Here is an 18,406-nt window from a genome sequence, read left to right as displayed (position 1 = left end):
TTTTGCTGCAGGGAGCCTGGTCCTTGTACAAATAGCTGAGGAAAGAGTCCTTTAAAAGTGGTTTCAGAGGAACAGCCGTGTTAGTCTGTATTCGCAAAAAGAAAAGGAGTACTTGTGGCACCTTAGAGACTAACCAATTTATTTGAGCATGAGCTTTCGTGAGCTACAGCTCACTTCATCAGATGTTTACCGTGGAAACTGCAGCAGACTTTATATACACACAGAGAATATGAAACAATATATTCTCTGTGTGTATATAAAGTCTGCTGCAGTTTCCACGGTAAACATCTGATGAAGTGAGCTGTAGCTCACGAAAGCTCATGCTCAAATAAATTGGTTAGTCTCTAAGGTGCCACAAGTACTCCTTTTCTTTTCTTTAAAAGTGGGAGGTGGACATCCGTGAACGTGAGTGTTTCCTCCAACCATAGCCAGCCAGCCCCCTTGACTTTGAACAACCTCAACTTGTGTTTGACTAAAGCATCTTCCAAAAAGGTGTCCAGGGCTAGATCCACAAAGGCACTTGTGTAAATACTGAATTTAGGCACTGCTGCCTTTCTCAAACCCCGGCTCATCTGCTGCCTGACCCTGCAGGAGCCTCAGGTTCTGGCAGTCACCTGCACAAAGCAGCCTGAATGCTGATGCTGCTCCACAGATAACAAGCTGCTCAGAGTCTTTGCTCGGGCCTCCGTTCCGGTGGCGTTCTCCAATGAGGTGTTCCCCCACCCATCTCCCCATCAGGCCCAATCAGTTAGGCGTTCTCAGACCACAACTCCCCCATGGGGCCTTGCAGATCAGGATTGTGTGTGTGTGTTTGCATGTGTGTCCATAGGCGTGGTTGTGCCTGGTGTGACATTGCACCCCATAATGCTTTCTGGGAATATGCTTTTTAATGTATGTGTGACATAATTGGAATATGTTTTTTGCTATGTATGCCATGTAACATATCTCTGTAAAGGTTATGATCTACTAAATATATTCATCCTATTTGTATGCATGTATCGTTTTTTAATTCAAAATGATGAACATTGGCTATGTACTTGTTTAATTTTAAGTAACCTCAGTGAAGCAGTTGGTCAGCTTCCTGAGAAAAGACTATTTTCAGTAAGTGCCTGTCATAAATATAAAGGGAAGGGTAAACCCCTTTAAAATCCCTCCTGGCCAGAGGAAAAATCCTTTCACCTGTAAAGGGTTAAGAAGCTAAAGGTAACCTCGCTGGCACCTGACCAAAAGGACCAATGAGGAGACAAGATACTTTCAAAAGCTGGGAGGAGGGAGAAAAACAAAAGGTCTGGGTCTGTCATTATGATGCTTTTGCTGGAGACAGAACAGGAATGGAGTCTTAGAACTTAGTAAGTAATCTAGCTAGATATGTGTTAGATTATGATTTCTTGAAATGGCTGAGAAAATAGCTGTGTTGAATAGAATGACTATTCCTGTCTGTGTGTCTTTTTTGTAACTTAAGGTTTTGCCTAGAGGGATTCTCTGTGTTTTGAATCTAATTACCCTGTAAAGTATTTACCATCCTGATTTTACAGAGATGATTCTCCTTTTACCTCTATTAAAAGTCTTCTTGTAAGGAAACTGAATGCTTTTTCATTGTTCTCAGATCCAAGGGTTTGGGTCTGTGGTCACCTATGCAAATTGGTGAGGATTTTTACCAAACCTTCCCCAGAAAGTGGGGTGCAAGGGTTGGGAGGATTTTGGGTGGAAAGACGTGTCCAAACTATGCTTTTTCAGGAACCCAGATAAAGTTTGGTGGTGGCAGTGGAAGTCCAGAGGCAAAAGGGTAAAATAGTTTGTACCTTGGGAAATTTTAACCTAAGCTGGTAAAAGTAAGCTTAGGAGGTGTTCATGCAGGTCCCCACATCTGTACCCTAGAGTTCAGAGTGGGGAAGGAACCTTGACAGTGCCCAATCAAGAAACACTTAAGCTTACTATGAACTGGGAGATGCCAATCCACATCTGAGCTTTCCCAGGAATGTGGCCTGGCTTGTTAGGAACCAAGTCATGCATGGACATGTGACTTGCCCATGTGACTCCAAAACTCGATCTTGGACTGAATTCTGGATAGGAGAGAGGAAGGGGTTTCCACCCACAAAAGAAAGTCTATTTAAGCCCCTGGGAGCCCCCTCCATTTGGTCTTCAGTTGGCTGAAGAGAGAGCCTCTCCATCTCCAAGGATACCTGAAAGAAACTGGAACAAAGAACAGTAGCCACGAGGGTGTGAGTGATCACTGGACCCAGACTAGAAGGAGACTAGTCTGTAAAATAATCTTATTGGAACATCTCTGAGGGTTAGATTTCATCTGTAATCACTTTCTTACTACATTAGGTTTACACTTGCATTTTTTATTTTATTTTGCTTGGAATTCACTTTGTTCTGTCTGTTATTACTTGGAACCACTTAAATCCTACTTTTTGTATTTAATAAAATCACATTTTACTTATTAATTAACCCAGAGTATGTATTAATACCTGCCGGGGGGGGGGGGGGTAGAGAGAACAGCTGCGCATATCCTTCTCTGAGTGTTACAGATGGTGAATAATTTATGAATTTACCCTGTATAAGTTTTATACAAGGTAAAATGGATTTATTTGGGGTTTGGACCCCATTGGGAGCTAGGCATCTGAGTGTTGGAGACAGGAACACCTCTTAAACAATTTTTCCCCAGATCCCTAAATGGCCCATCAAAGGATTGAACTCACAACCCTGGGTTTAGCAGGCCAATACTCAAACCACTGAGCTATCCTTCCCGCCATGGGTTTCTGTGATCCAACCCGTCACACCTGGGTATCTGTGTGTGTATGTGTGCATAGGTGTATGTGTGCGTGAGTGTGCACATGGGTCCATGTGAGTGCTTGCATGTGTGTGCACCCTCAGCTCGCAGTTTAGCACCCTCACCTGGAGTCTGTGAGACCCAGATTCAAATCCCTGCTCCTCTGAAGGTTTATTTGTACAAAGTGGAAGAGCTCCAGACAGACAGACTCAATGCCCCACACAGAATTGCCATTTGCCTGGTACTCAGGGCACTCATGTGGGACACGAGAGACATGTGTTTTAGTCCCTGGTCCAAATCAGGTAGAGCAGAGATTTTGAATCTGAGTCTCCCAACACTCTATCAGATCTGTCACTAGAAAGTGCTGACCTGTCCTGGGCACCTCGCTCCAGGAGAGGGATCACAGATGACAGTCCCATGAGGAAATATGCACCTCTCTCCAGCTCCTTAGCCAGGCCCCTACACACCCCAATTACTGGGCGTTAGGTGCTAGAGGACTGTGTATGGGCTTTGGAGACCAGAGTGGCTAAATTGGAAGAGCTAAGGGAGACAGAGGGATACACAGATGATCTTTCCGGGACAGAGCAGAGTGGTCCCATCCCCTGACAGCCTCTGTGCTTTTGAGGATGATGAAAGTCTCAAGGAAAAAGAATGTCAAACTAGAGCAGCTGGGACCCTGCTTCCAGATGATGTGATGGTCTCCTGTCATACTGAGAATACCTCTCCAGGGGACGGAACTCCAGTTATTAGGAAGAGACAGGTAATTGTTAGGGGGGATTTGATCATTCGAAATATAGATAGTTGGGTTTGTGATGACTGGGAGAACTGCATGGTGACTTGGCTGCCTTGTGCGAAGGTTGCAGATCTCTTGTGAGGTCCTGCAGGACAAATTTAGGCTTCTAGGAAAGAGATTGAAGTCCAGGTCCTCCATGGTAGAATTCTCTGAACTACTTCCACTTTCACGCACAGGGCCCATTAGACAGGCAGAACTGCAAGGTATCAATGCGTGGCTGAGACGGTGTGTGGGGGGGTAGATTTATCAGGAACTGGGGAAACTTTGGGGAATGCGGGAGCATACACAGGAAGGCTGGGCTCCACCGAAACCAAAATGGAACCAGACCGCTGGCACTCAAAATTAACATAGCACAGAGAGAATTTTTTAAACTAAGGGCTGAGTGAAAGCCAACATGTGCGGAAAAGCACATGGTTCAAACAGAGTCATCCCTTAGGGGAGGCTGTAGTCATGGAGATTCTCGTAGTAAGGAGGAGAGGATGGAAGATGATAAAATATGGGTAGGCTCTGATGAGAAACAAATGAAGAAGACTCCCGTTCAAATACATCCTGTAATGGCAGACAGCTAATAAAGTGACAATTTTGAAAGTACTAATATAGAAATGCTAGAAGTCTAAATAATAAAATGGGTGAACTAGAGTGCCTCATTTTAAATGAAGATATTGATATAAGAGGCATCACAGAAACTTGGTGGAATGAGGATAATCAATGGGACAGAGTAATACCAGAGTACAAAATATATTGGAAGGACAGAACAGTTCATGCTACAAACTTACCTACATGTTAAAGTTTAATAGGGCTATTAAACAAACTTACCTCACCAGACCCTGTCATACCAAGATCCGTAAAATGACCTTTGATTGAGATCCCTTCTGAAGGGGACACTGAGGGGAAAGGAAAACGAGTAAATTTAACACATGTTCAGGTTCAGGGAGGAGTTTAAAGACACAGTGGGTATTGACAAACTGAACTGTCCAAGCAGAAGGCATGAAATAATAAAAAATATTTGGAAACACCTACCTGTGATAGAAGATTTGGTGTCATTGTTAAATCTCACGATGGAAAGTTTGTTGCTAAGATAAGAACATTCTTATATCTTTTAAAAGAAATAATTTGGTACTGATGCTAATTCCCATGACAAGATGTAACATGTATGATTGTTGGGAAAGGCTTTTGGACATGCTAGGAATAGTAAACAAGAATCCCTTTTGGGATACTGCTTCTCAGCTAACACCCGGAAACAGGCTCAAAGCTTGTCACAGCAGGGAAACCATAATAAACCTGGTCTGCTGTGTGGTAGGGGGAAACTGAGGCACGCCAACTCATGGCATTCATGAATATTTGTATTGGGTTATCACCAGTTGTAAAAACACAATGACTTAACAATGCTGCACAGATACAAAGAGACGTGCTCTATAACAACCCAGAGCTTACCCTATTTGTATGCATGTACAATTTTTGTACCTACATTTATGAATATTAACTATATACCAGTATTCCAAATGTGTTTGCTCCTTAACATACACAAGATAGTTTACGTGCAGTCTAGCCAGCACACTGTGGATGAACCATTCATGGTAATGGCTCCTTAAGAAATACGATAGGACTTAGAAGAAGCATATTCCACCTGATGGAGTTTCCTGTGAACGTTCTAGCCCAGATATGGGTAATGGCCCCTGCTATGGCTCATAGAAGCATGCAAGCGCATGTGGCCAGCTCATATGACACTGGACTCCATCTTGTTCCTGTACTTTTCCACTAACTGTACGGGGAGGACTTCCACTTGGAAAAATGATATTACCATCACATGGCAAAAGCTATGAAATAGAGAAGTGACATCATCACATGGCCCCCATTCCCCCACAGCTCAACGCCTGGAAACACATTAAGAATGAGGACTGAACTGGGGATGGGGTCCCAGGCTGAAGGGATTTCTCGCCTGTGTATGGAAGACTGGTGGGCTGTTTGTCCCATCAGGGTGACACACTGCTTGATTCAAATCCTGTCTAATGTATAAAACTTACACTGTGATTTTGTTTATTTTTTAGATAACCAACTTTGATCGGTTCGCTATTACATATAATCACTTAAAACCTATATTTCTCTAGTTAATAAATCTGTTTGATTATTGCCAATGGATCTGCATGGCAACATATAACACCCAGAGCTTTTCAAACCTTTGAAGAGGAGAGAATGAATCGATTGTTAGCTGCCACGGAAACGCATCATACTGCAATAGATACCAGGGCGCTCATGGCTGACTTTGTCTGCCCAATCTGTTCATGAGTATGTGCTTTACACTTTGACTCCAGAATCTACAAAAAGAGATAGTATGAAAAAGTCATTGTCCAATTGACAAATACACCCCCCGCCAATATAGTGTGTTGTTTGAAATGTAAAAGAGAAATCTGCTCAGGAAATGGAGTTGGTGCATTGTCCTCTCCCCTTGAGAGAGAGGGGGAATGGATAATAAAATTACACTGGTCAGGCTTTCGACCAGGGCAAGACGGTACAGCGTTTGGGTCCTTGGTGGGGGAGCTGGGGGAATTGGCTGGAGCCTCTCTATTTTTGGTTCATGAGTGGCTAGTGAACTAATTCATGTAACTGCAGCTGAGTGTGTTTCTGACTGTGTATGTTTAAGACATGGAGAGGACTGCAGCTTGTCACAGCCTCACAGTGTGAGAGGGACCCAGACTGGAATTCCAGAGGGGTCAGAAGTACCCCAGTTTGTGGTTGCACCATGGAGAAGTCCATCACCTCCACCCAATAAATAGGCCCAGCTAGAGTATGAGTCCGTTTCCCTCTTCTCATGCACTCAGTTACTGATGGAGAGAATGTGGTTATGGCAGGGAAGTCAGGACTCCTGGATTCCGTCTGTCATTCTCTGTGTGACCTTGGCCGAGTCACATCTCCCTGTGCCTCAGTTTACTTATCTGTACAATGGGGATATGCTCATAGTGACTTTCCCTTGCTAGGTCTTTTGAAGATCCTTCAATAGAAGGTGCTGCACAGTATGATGATTTTTACTGGTGAGAATTACTGATCTCTGATCTCTTAGCAACAGCCCCGTGTGTCTGCAGAAAGTGTTTGTGTCTTCCCTCAGCCATCTTTCTCCAGAGCTCTCTGTCTACTATCTACCCAGACCTCCTTAGCATTTACATGGTATCAGACCATTTGGAGATCTAGGCATTATCCCTAGTTTTCTTATCAATCAACTATAATTTTTAATATCACAAATACACGGAGCAGTCAATTCATTTCTGACTCAGCACAGAGCCCCACAGTTCTCAGCTCCCTTTGGGAAGGTCCCTTAATTATTGTTTACTCCTAAAGGTGGATAAGGAACACAGAAGCACAGAGAGGCTTGTCTCCACCCAGTTTACATTCAGATGCCCACTGCTTCCTAGAGGCTGAGCAAGCCTCCCTGGGATTGCACGGAGCTCTATTATAAATGGTGCACACCCCTGTGTCAGATCTCAACGTGGGACACTTCTGCAGATGCTGGGCTGAGAGCGGTATGGGACACGGCTACCTGAGGGGGATTCCTAGGAAGGACACTTCCTTCTCAGGATTCACAGGTACCCATCTCTTGCTGAGGAGCTCACCTTCTCGACAAACCTATTATAACTTGGGAATGATGGGATAGAAAGTAATTTTGTGGTCCTTTATGCTCTGCACACCCATTAAACATCCCAGGCCCTGGCCACAGGTGATGAATTTCCTCCAGTACCATGGGCCAAAATTTCCCTGTATGCTGTGCTGCCCTCCCTGCCCCACAACTGATGGTCTTCATCCCCAAGGTGGCTGAATTTCAGGATGAAAGCTATTAGTAGATGTACAATATGAGGACAAATTCTGAGGTCATACCCCATAGTTTGCTCAGGAACTACTCAGGCAAAACTCCCCTTGGAGTAGGACCCCTTGGAGTAGGAGAAAAGACCCCATGAACCCACTGTGTGTTAATGCACAGATACTGTCACCTCCTTCTCTTGCATTTCAGGGCTATGGCTGTAAACGGGGCTGTTTCCTGACCTTTATCTACTGGAATGCATGAAGGTGCTAGAGCTTCTCAATGAAAAAAAAATCTTTATTCAACATGAGCAAGACATATTTTCTCCTAGCTTCACTGGAGAATGGCCAATCTATGTGTGAATACAATGGCCAATCTATGTGTGAATCCCATTCGGCTAAAATCTTTGCTCCCATAATGTTGCTGGCAATGGATTCCACAGGCCAAATATGTATTATTTTTACAATTTTATTGTATCAGTGTTGTATGTTCAGACTTTCAGTGTAATTGAATGCTCCCTGTTGTGTGTCATGAGACACAGTAAATATAAATGCCTGATCTACTTTCTTTATTGATAGATTCATATGGACTATTAGAAAGTTTTTAAGGTCATCCATCCTGATCTCCTGTATGACACAAGCCATTAAATTTCACCCAGTTACTCCTACATTGAGCCCAGAAACTTGTGTGTGACTAAGTCCTGGTCTATACTGGTGTTTTGCATCACAGAATCATAGAGCTGTAGGGTTAGAAGATACCACAAGGGTCATCCGGTCTAACCCCCTACCAAAAAAGGAAGGATTTGTTGTGTCTGAACCACCCAAGACAGATGGCTGTCCAATATCCCTTGGAAAACCTCCAGCGAAGGAGCTTCCACAACCTTCTGAGGTGTCTGTTCCATTGTTATCCTGTTCTTACAGTGAGATTTAATCTACATCTTCTATGCTGCTGTTTGAACCCATTGCCTCTTGTCCTCCCCTCCTTGGCAAGAAAGAACAATCATTCTCCATCTTTTTTATAGCAGCTTTTCAAGTACTTGAAGACCGCTAGTCTGTCCTCACCTAATCTCCATTTTTCCAAACTAAACATACCCAGTTTCTTTAGCCTTTGTTCCCATGGCTTGAATTCCATCCCTTGGATCCTCTTTGTCTCTCACCTCCGGATCCTTTCCAGCTTATCTACATCCTTCCAATACATTGGTAATCCAGGCTGGACACAATAGTCCAGCTGAGGTCTAACCAGCATTGAATAGAGTGGTAGTTATACATCCCAGGACTTGCAAGCTATGCCTCTGTTAATACAACCAAAATTGTATTTGCAGTAGCAAACAAATCCACCCTCCTCAGCAATGTAGCGATATCAACCTAACCCCAGGGTAGAAAGCATGAGGTTCAGGGAAGAATTCTTCCCTCAACCTAGCTACCAACTCTCAGGAGAACCCTGCTATCTGTATAAGTAGTGTTCACACTGAAGTTGTATGGCAATTCCACTGTAGTGTTTTAAGTATAGACAAGCCTTCAAGCATATGTTTCATCCAGAGATGAGGTGATGGACAATCCATCACTTCCCTTTGCAGTTTATCCCAATGGTTAATAGCCCTCAGTGCTAAACATTTGGCCCTTATTTCCGATTGGAATTTGCCTGGCATCAGCTTCCACCCATTGGGCCTTGCTCTGCCTTTCTCCACTAGATTAAAGAACCCATTATTACCCAGGGTTTTCTCCCAAGGAACATCTCAGCTTGGACATTTTTTTGATGAAATAAATTGAGGAAGCTCTTCAACTCTCTCTCTCTCTCTCTCTCTCTCTCTCTCTCTCTCTCTCTCTCTCTCTCTCTCTCTCTCAGTCATTATCTCCTGTCTGCAATCATTTTTTGTGGCTCCTTTCTGCCCCTTTCCAGTTTTTCAACCTCCTTTTTAAAATTCACACAATCAGTTTTCACCAGTGACGTTTGCGAAGGTAAAACCCTTCCCCTGCTGCAACTCATTACTACCCTGTTTATGCATCCAAGGATTGCATTAGCCCTTTTGGCCTCAGCATCACACTGGAAGCTCACAATGAGTTGGGTGTATACAATGACTCCTAAATTCAGATCCATCGGTATGCCTGCCCTGGCTGCCTCATTGTTAAACTTTTTGCAAATCTTTAGGTCGCCTGAACATTTTATCTGTAGTGATTCTGTATTGGCTTCCAGATCATTGATGAACATATTGAATAGCCTCAAGCCCAGAACTGATCCCTGAAGAACCCTGCTAGAAACAGCCCCAATCACTGACAATGGCCAGTTGATAACTGCTTTCACACAGTACTGTCCTGTATTTGCCCTTTTTTTTTTTTGCTCTGCTGCTGCCTGATTGCACACTTCTGGTTCCGAATGATGAGATACGTGTGTACTCTGCTGTTTGTAACTCTACGGTTCTACTATAGATGCTGTTTAATATCCTCCATGACTGCTAAAGGGCTGGAAAGTATTTCATCATCGCCTGGAATAGGAGTACCAAATGCAGAACAAAAATACGTCTTGAACACATCTACTTTTTCTGCAATATTAATAAATTTCCTTTATCCCTCTAGGAATTGACCTAAACCTTTCCTAGCATTTCTTTTGTTCTTAATATACTTAATAATCTTCTTTTTCTCATCCTTAGCCCTGCATGGATTTTCCCTGATGTCTTTAACGTACTTTATCAATTTTCATGAATTCCATTATGTTTTGCTTGCTGTCTTCTCCCCCATTTTTCATATGTCGCTTCCCCCGCCCCCAGTTGCTGCATTCACTCTCCCGCTGAACTGGGTCTGACGGGTTTCCCCCGGGGTGCCACCTGCAGCTGCGGTGCCACTGAGCCCCCCCGACCCACCAGGCTGGGCTCCCTCTCACACTGTGGTTCTGTGCTAAGTCGCCAAGCCTGCTCTTTCACCAGCAAACACACAGGTAGGGACACACCCAGCTGCAGAACTTACAGACTGCTGTGATCGGCTGCGCACGGGGAGGCTACCGCTAAGGAAGTGCCCAGCTGCTCCATCTGGAGTGCAAAACAATATTATATTGTCTTGCGCTGCATAGATCTGCCCCAAGTTATCACTCTCATACGCTGGTTTGTGATAAAGCAAAAGCTAATTTATTAACTAGAAAAGATAGATTTTAAGTCATTATAAGGGATGTCAAACAGATCAAAGCATAATATGGGGTGTAGTGTCAGACCGGGGTTTTACCCATGTGGTCCGCTGTCTTGACTGTGGTATTGTGGCTTTTTAGCTGTCTAATAAATTCTTCTTAAAGAACTCCCAGTTTCATTCCCATGTTTCTCTCCAAATTTTTCCTTCCCAAGAGTTTTGCTGATATTTATCCCTTTTGAAGCACAAAGTGTCTATAGATATTACTGGTTGGTAAATGTTCTGTTTGTCCATATGAGTATAATTACTTACATTCTTTTATTTTCCTCTCTGTCATATACCCCCTTCTTTGTCTTTTCTCTAAACTAAAGAGTCCCAGACTTTTCATTCTGTCCATGACTGACAGCCTCTCCCATTCTTATAACCTGTCTCGTAAAACTCCTTTTGATCTTTTATATCCTTTACAGAGACTGTGTGACCAAAACTGAGTGTGTGTCCAGAGCAGGTTATTCTCCTTCCCATTCCTCAGGCATCTAAACATTGTCTTTGTTTTGGCCTCTGCTGCGAATGAGCAGTTGTTTCCATGGAGCTGCTATTGGTGACGCCGATCTTTTCCCTGAAGTTTGTTCTAGATGGGGTGTATCCCCCAGCACATATCTTGACAAAGGTTTGGGGTTTGTTTCCACTCTCAGATTTTGAGCAACTGGGAGAATAGGGAACTCCCTCCATGATGGACTCTCTAGCCTGGCTTTCATTGTATTAAGAAACAATGATGGATAACTAGTATCCACACTCGTTTTTCCTGCTAGTGCCTATTAAGGTTTCTCATATCAAGATGTGTAGGAATTATTGACACATGTAGCACCATGAAATATGGAATTGGCATTAGTAGGGTTAGTGGTTCATAATTAATTTCTCTGAATAATGAAAATGCCATTTTTCAGTGTGTGACGAGTGACCAGTCTGCTTCATACATGAGAAGAGCCCCAGTAATGCATGCAGTGTCTCAGATTCACATCGTCTCTCCCCCCAGGCACTTGTACTGAGACCATCACCCTGGACCCTGGGCACATACAAGAAGTCAGGAGAACGTACAGTACATGCAAGATATATTGCTCTGCCTCAGCATTGGACACTTGCTCCCCTACTCCATGTCAGATTCCAACACAACCGACTTCACCAACCCCTCCACCTTCATCCTGCTGGGAATTCCTGGCCTGGAGGTGGCCCATGTCTGGATCTCCATCCCCTTCTGCTCCATGTACATCATAGCCATCTTGGGGAACTTCACCATCCTGTTCATTGTGAAGAGGGAGACGAGCCTCCATGGGCCCATGTACTATTTCCTCTGCATGCTGGCCGTCACCGACCTGGTCCTGTCCACGTCCATCCTGCCCAAAACGCTGAGCATCTTCTGGTTCAATTCCAGGGAGATCGATTTCAATGCCTGCCTCACCCAGATGTACTTTATGCACTGCTTCTCAGTGATGGAGTCTGGGATCTTTGTGGCCATGGCTTTGGATCGCTACGTGGCCATCTGCCATCCCCTGAGACATTCCACTATCCTAACAAACCCCATGATAGCCAAGATCTGTCTGGCCGTGGTGCTGCGCGGAGGCTTCTTTGTATTGCCTTATCTCCTCCTGGCGAGGCGGTGGCCATATTGCAGTAACAAAATCATCCCCCACACACACTGTGAGCACATGGCCGTGGTGAAGCTGGCCTGTGCTGACACCCACCTCAGTAGTTACTACGGCCTCTTTGTGCTATTCTCTGTGATTGGTCTGGATGTGTTTTTTATCACTGTGTCCTATACCCAGATCCTCAGAGCAATCTTCAGCCTCCCCACAAAGGACGCCCGGCTGAAGACTTTGGGGACCTGCAGCTCCCACCTCTGTGCCATCTTAGCCTTTTACATCTCAGCTCTCTTCTCCTCCCTCACATACCGGTTTGGGCATAATGTGGATCTGCATTTCCATGTTTTCATTGCCAACGTGTATCTCCTGGTGCCCCCCATGCTAAACCCCATCATTTACGGGGTTAGGACCAAACAGATCCGAGACAGGGTGCTCCTGCTCTTTACTCAAAAAGAGACCTAAAGTTGTCTCCTGGTGCCCTGGCTCTCAGACCAAGCTCTGTGCAGAGCTGGCCTGAAGCACTGACTGGACGGTCAGAGAAACATTAAATTCTTTCCTGTCCTCATTGTGCTGTGTCAGTGTGACAAACTGTGGAACTGGTCTATGTAGAACTCATTAAGTTGTCCCCTTTCTAATTGCTGGTAACTGAACCTCTGAGGCCCCGCCATCTGCCCAACCTCTCCCCTCAACCTCTGCCCCTCTCCACCTATTCCCACAGGGCTCCATCCCTGTTTCTTACTCATTCCATCCCTCTGTAACACACTGGATTATCTCCACCTCCCTCCCCAATCCAGTTGGACTCCCTCTGCTCAGGGGTGGGACGGGAGCTGCTGCAGCTTGACAAGGAACCTGCCGTGAGTGCCCTGAGCATGCAACGCTGTGGCTGACAGGCCGAACAGAGGAAGAGAGGGAAGCCAGGAAGCTGTATAGAAGCAGCTGAGGGTTGGGAGCAAAGCTGTAATACAGGCGGGAAAGACTGCATCGTATAGTTTGTGGCTCCTAAATCTCAGCTACAAATTTGTGAAGGAAGAGACCATTGTGCCGCTTATATCTTTCACTTTCAGCTCCCTCTTGTTCCTCCCAGCTGGGAGCCTGTAGCAGGCAGAGTCCTGACATAGAATCATAGGACTGGAAGGGACCTTGAGATGCCATCAAGTCCAGTCCCCAAGCACCATCTAGACCAGCGGTGTCCAATAGAATTTTGATGCTAGCCACACTTGTGGTTTTGAATTTTTCTTATTAGCCACAGTATAAAAAAGCCACATGCATTAGCCACAATTCAATAGCCTATTAGCCACATGCGGCTAGTGGTGAACGTATTGGACACAGCTGATCTAGACCATCCCTGAGAGGTGTCTGTCCAACCTGCTCTTAAAAATTTCCAATGACGGAGATTCCACAACCTCCCTCGGCAATTTATGGGTATGGTTTGGGAGCCCTTTGCCCTGACCCAGGCCTAGGGAGCAAGGCAAGGAATCAGCTTTGAAGCTAGGAGGACAAGAGCTGAGAGAGGTGGAAGGGTAAGCCCTCGCGTTAGCTGGGAAGACGGGATGCTGGGCAGAGGCCGGGGTGGATGTGGTAGCTCATAGGGAGGGAGATAAACAGCCCACCTGCCATTAGCCGGGTATTTACACATGTACACGGCACCTTACCTGGAACTGCAGGTACACCCATTGCCCAGGGGCTGAAGCTGAACTGTGAAGCTGAGTCTTACATACGCTCTGCATGACACTTCTGGTTACTACATCTAGAAGCTCTTTAGCTAGGCTGCTAGGCAGTATTATCCCCGTGTCTTGGAGGGACTGAGCCACATAGTGATAAACTGATTTACCCAAAGCCACACAATAAGTCAGTGGTAGAGGTGAGAATAGGGAATCCTGACCCACACCCCACCCCTCCTCTTAGTTGTGATAGACGCACTGAGGCTATTTGTGTGTCATGATCAGTGGAGTTGCTGTCCTTCTTAAACAGGACTGTCATAAATATAAAGGGAAGGGTAAACCCCTTTGAAATCCCTCCTGGCCAGGGGAAAGCTCCTCTCACCTGTAAAGGGTTAAGAAGCTAAAGGTAACCTTGCTGGCACCTGAACAAAATGACCAAGGAGGAGACAAGATACTTTCAAAAGCTGGGAGGAGGGAGAGAAACAAAGGGTCTGTGTGTCTGTCTATATGCTGTTTTTTTCTGCCGGGGATAGACCAGGAATGGAGCCTTAGAACTTTTAGTAAGTAATCTAGCTAGGTATGTGTTAGATTATGATTTCTTTAAATGGCTGAGAAAAGAATTGTGCTGAATAGAATAACTATTTCTGTCTGTGTATCTTTTTTGTAACTTAAGGTTTTGCCTAGAGGGGTTCTCTATGTTTTTGAATCTAATTACCCTGTAAGATATCTACCATCCTGATTTTACAGGGGGGATTTCTTCATTTCTATTTACTTCTATTTTTATTAAAAGTCTTCTTGTAAGAAAACTGAATGCTTTTTCATTGTTCTCAGATCCAAGGGTTTGGGTCGGTGGTCACCTATGCAAATTGGTGAGGCTTTTTATCCAACATTTCCCAGGAAAGGGGGGGTGCAAGTGTTGGGAGGATTGTTCATTGTTCTTAAGATCCAAGGGTCTGGGTCTGTAGTCACCTAGGCAAATTGGTGAGGCTTTTTACCAAACCTTGTCCAGGAAGTGGGGTGCAAGGTTTTGGGAAGTATTTTGGGGGGAAAGACGCGTCCAAACAGCTCTTCCCCAGTAACCAGTATTAGTTGGTGGTGGTAGCGGCCAATCCAAGGACAACGGGTGGAATTTTTTGTACCTTGGGGAAGTTTTGACCTAAGCTGGTAAAGATAAGCTTAGGAGGTTTTTCATGCAGGTCCCCACATCTGTACACTAGAGTTCAGAGTGGGGGAGGAACCTTGACAAGGACAAATATATTAATGAAACAGCTAAACACTATGGCCGCTAAAACAGGTTTCCACACAGCTCAGTCTTCAGCCTTGTCTTGTTTGTTTACCAGGGAGCACACAGTGCCTAGAACTCTACAGCGTGCACCCTCGAAGGCCCTGATTAGAACCTTTTGGTATCAGTGCACTGGAAATCATTAATAATAATAATCTCCATTTAATAGATGGAGAGGCTGTGGCTCAGAGTGCGAATCTGACTTGCCCAAGGTCACCCAGTGAATCTGTGGCAGAGCTGGGACTCTTCAATCCCAGCTCACTGGTCTCTGATGATTCTTTCTCTCTAGTTAAATTATTTGGGCTAAATCCTTAGTTGGTGGAAGTAGGTGCAGCCCCACTGAAATCAGGGGAGATCCCCTCACTAGAGAAAGCAACGGAGATCTGCACCAGGCCTCTGTGCTGCTGCATGGACCATACCTGTCAGGTCTAAGAGAGTCCTGGCAGTAGTGAGCAATAGTCTGTGTCAGTGGTGCCCATATGTCACCGCGCCTCAGTGGGACGCAGCTGAGGATGCCAGATTCAGGCAACCTGCTGAGAAATGGGGCAGCCCCACCCTGGACTGGTGATTGTTCTATCCACAGATTCTACCAAGCCCGCAACAAACGGGGGTGGCAGGTTTGTACAAATTGTGGTGGTGCCCAGAATGCCCAGAGCCTGCCCCCCTCCAAGCTCTCCCCACCAACTTCCTAAGGCTCTGGGAGGGAGTTTGGGTGCAGGAGGATGCAGGCTCTCGGACGGAGTTGGGGTGAAGGCTCTGGGCTGGGGCAGGGAACTGAGGTGCACAAGGGGTTCATGGTGCAGGCTCTGGGAGGGAGTTTGGGTGCAGAAGGGGGGAGAGGTCAGGCTCCGGGAGGGACTTTAGGTCGGGGAGGGGTTCTGGGGTGCAGGCTCTAGGAGAGAATTTGGGTCCTGGTTGCAGGCTCTGGGTAGGGGTGGAAATGCAGGAGGGGGTGAGGAGTGCAGGCTCTGGGAGGGAGTTTGGGTGCAAGAAGGGTGGGAGGGAGGGGGTGAGGGTGCAGGTGGGAATTTGGGGGTGGGAGGGAGTGTGTCAGGAGCAAGTGGGGGTGCAGGAGGTGTGGGGGGAGGCGATGTGGGTACAGGCTCTGGAAGAGGGTGGGGGATTCGGTGCTTATCTGGAGCACCCCCTCCGGCAGCGGCTCTCAGGTAGGGTGGGCCGGGGGTCTCCATGCACTGCTGCCCCCAGGCACCTTCCCCGCAGCTTCCCGTTGGCTGCAGGGGTGCTCAGAGCAGGGGCAGCACGTGGAGACACAGCCGCCCCCGGACTGCAGGGATGGGCCAGCATCCACCTGCAGCGAGCGTGCAGGAAGCCGCTCAGCTCCACTGCGCTGCTGGTGCTGGCAGCTGGGGCATCCTGGGCCATGTTAAATCGCCCAGGGGCGGCAGGTGGGCTAGGGGGACACCCCAGGGAACGTGCGGGGGATGGCAGGTGGGGCCAGGAGAGAGACTTGGCCCTGAACTTTGTTGGAGCCAGGCCCCAGGGCCAGGAATATTCCTGGTGCCTGGGCACCACGGGCCCATATAACTCGCCGCCTATGGCAACAAATGTTAACTTCTGTCTCACCACACTGATTAACTGGAAGCCACAATTGCAGTCTCCTGAGGTATCCCAGCACTCGGCTCACCACCCAGATACTGGACTCCATGATGAGCGGTCAGATTCACCACGTATAGACTCATTCTAACCTCAAGAGATCAACCACTTAGCCAGGTCAATATATAACTCAGATCTTATCCAATAATCGTGACACTGCCAATCCCTTAGCAATTAAATATTAAAGCGTTAAAAATAAAATAAAAGAAGAAGAGCTATAAATGGTTGAGAGATCAGATACATCCAAGTGATGTTTCAGTGTTCAGAGACCAGGACCACAGCAGTGAAGGAATAAACTGCTCACTTGCAAAAGTCTCTGTGGAATCACCCAAACAGGTTGGGGATCATTAGTCCTTCTTCAGAACTTCCTTGATAGAAATCCAAACCAGAGAACTGAAGGAGGATATTAAGACAAGGTGGGGATGTCTCAGAGGTCCTTTTATATCCTCTGCTCTGTGCATGGAATTTTACTGTCCCAAACAAAAATCACTGTCTCTGTTTGTGGAAAGTTACAGGCCCAAGAGGGAGTCCAGGGTCACCTGAGCATACCACATGTCCTTATATATTTCAGTGCCTCATGGGGGCAGATGTTGCCCGTATTTTTGCTGAGTGTGTTTCTTCGATGGCCCATTGTGAGAGCTAAGTGTCCTTGAAGGGCCATCAACACATAGATGTGTGGCCTTCATATAAATTCTATGTGAGGGGTTTTACCCAAGAATACAACACATGTATAAGATACAAGACCCTGGCCAATATTAATAACTTCAGATACAAAGGTGATACATGCATATAAACAGGATCATCATATTTAGCAAATCATAACTTACCCACTGACACCTGACAGGACATACTTTGTACAACATTTGTTGCAATTGTATAACCGTGGTAGCAATGATAAAATGGTCATATTCAATCATACAGCATCACACCATGTTCTCCTCCCACCATGGTGCGAGAGCTGCTAGCCACCTAAGCAAGGGGCATTGCCTGGGTTCTAGCAGGGCAAGCAGCTGGGACACTAGACCCACTAGAGGATGCGAAGAACAGATAAAAAACTGTTTTTCTGCAGGTTTCAGAGCAGCAGCCGTCTTAGTCTGTATTCACAAAAAGAAAAGGAGTACTTGTGGCACCTTGGAGACTAACAAATTTATTTGAGCATAAGCTTTCTGCAGGGACCCTGCTCCTTAGACAAATACAGGAGGAAAGAGTTCTTGAAAGGTGAAAGGTGGACATCCGTGAACTAGACTGTTTCCTCCAATGTAGCCAGCTAGTCCCCTTGGCTTTGAACCTTAACTTCTGTTTGTCTAAAGCATCTTTCAAAAAGGCTTCCAGGCTAGATCCACAAAGGCTCTTGGGAAAATATTGTATGTAGGTGCTAATGCCTTTCTCAAACCCCGGCTCAGCTGCTGTCTAACCCTGAAGGCGCCGCAGATTCCACCAGTAGCCGGCACAAAGCAACCTGGGGGCTGACGCTGCTCCCCAGCTAACGAGCTGCTCAGAGTCTTCGCTCAGGCCTCAATTCCGCTGGGGGTCTCCAACATGCTGTTCCCCTGCCCATCCCCCCTGCAGGCCTGATCCGTTAGGCATTCTCAGATCATGCCTCCTGCGTGAGGCCTTGCAGTTCGGGAATGTGTGTATGTACAAGTGTGTCCGTGTGTGTGTGTGTGTGCGTGCACCTGTGTTTGTGCATGTGCATCGCTCTGAGTGCGCGTGTGGGTATGTGTGTGTTAACATGCCCAT

General features: G+C 46.1%; 1 protein-coding gene across 1 annotated transcript; it reads left to right on the top strand.

Moving 5' to 3' along the window:
• The first annotated feature begins 11,572 nt into the window (after positions 1–11,572).
• Positions 11,573–12,571, top strand: LOC125631160 (olfactory receptor 52R1-like). Its single transcript, XM_048837424.2, has one exon. It carries the CDS (start codon positions 11,573–11,575, stop codon positions 12,569–12,571), a length of 999 nt encoding a protein of 332 aa, XP_048693381.2.
• The last annotated feature ends 5,835 nt before the right edge of the window (positions 12,572–18,406 follow it).

This window comes from Caretta caretta, chromosome 1, assembly GCF_965140235.1.
Source record: "Caretta caretta isolate rCarCar2 chromosome 1, rCarCar1.hap1, whole genome shotgun sequence".
Lineage (NCBI taxonomy): Eukaryota > Metazoa > Chordata > Testudines > Cheloniidae > Caretta > Caretta caretta.
This window is presented reverse-complemented; position numbering and strand designations above follow the sequence as displayed.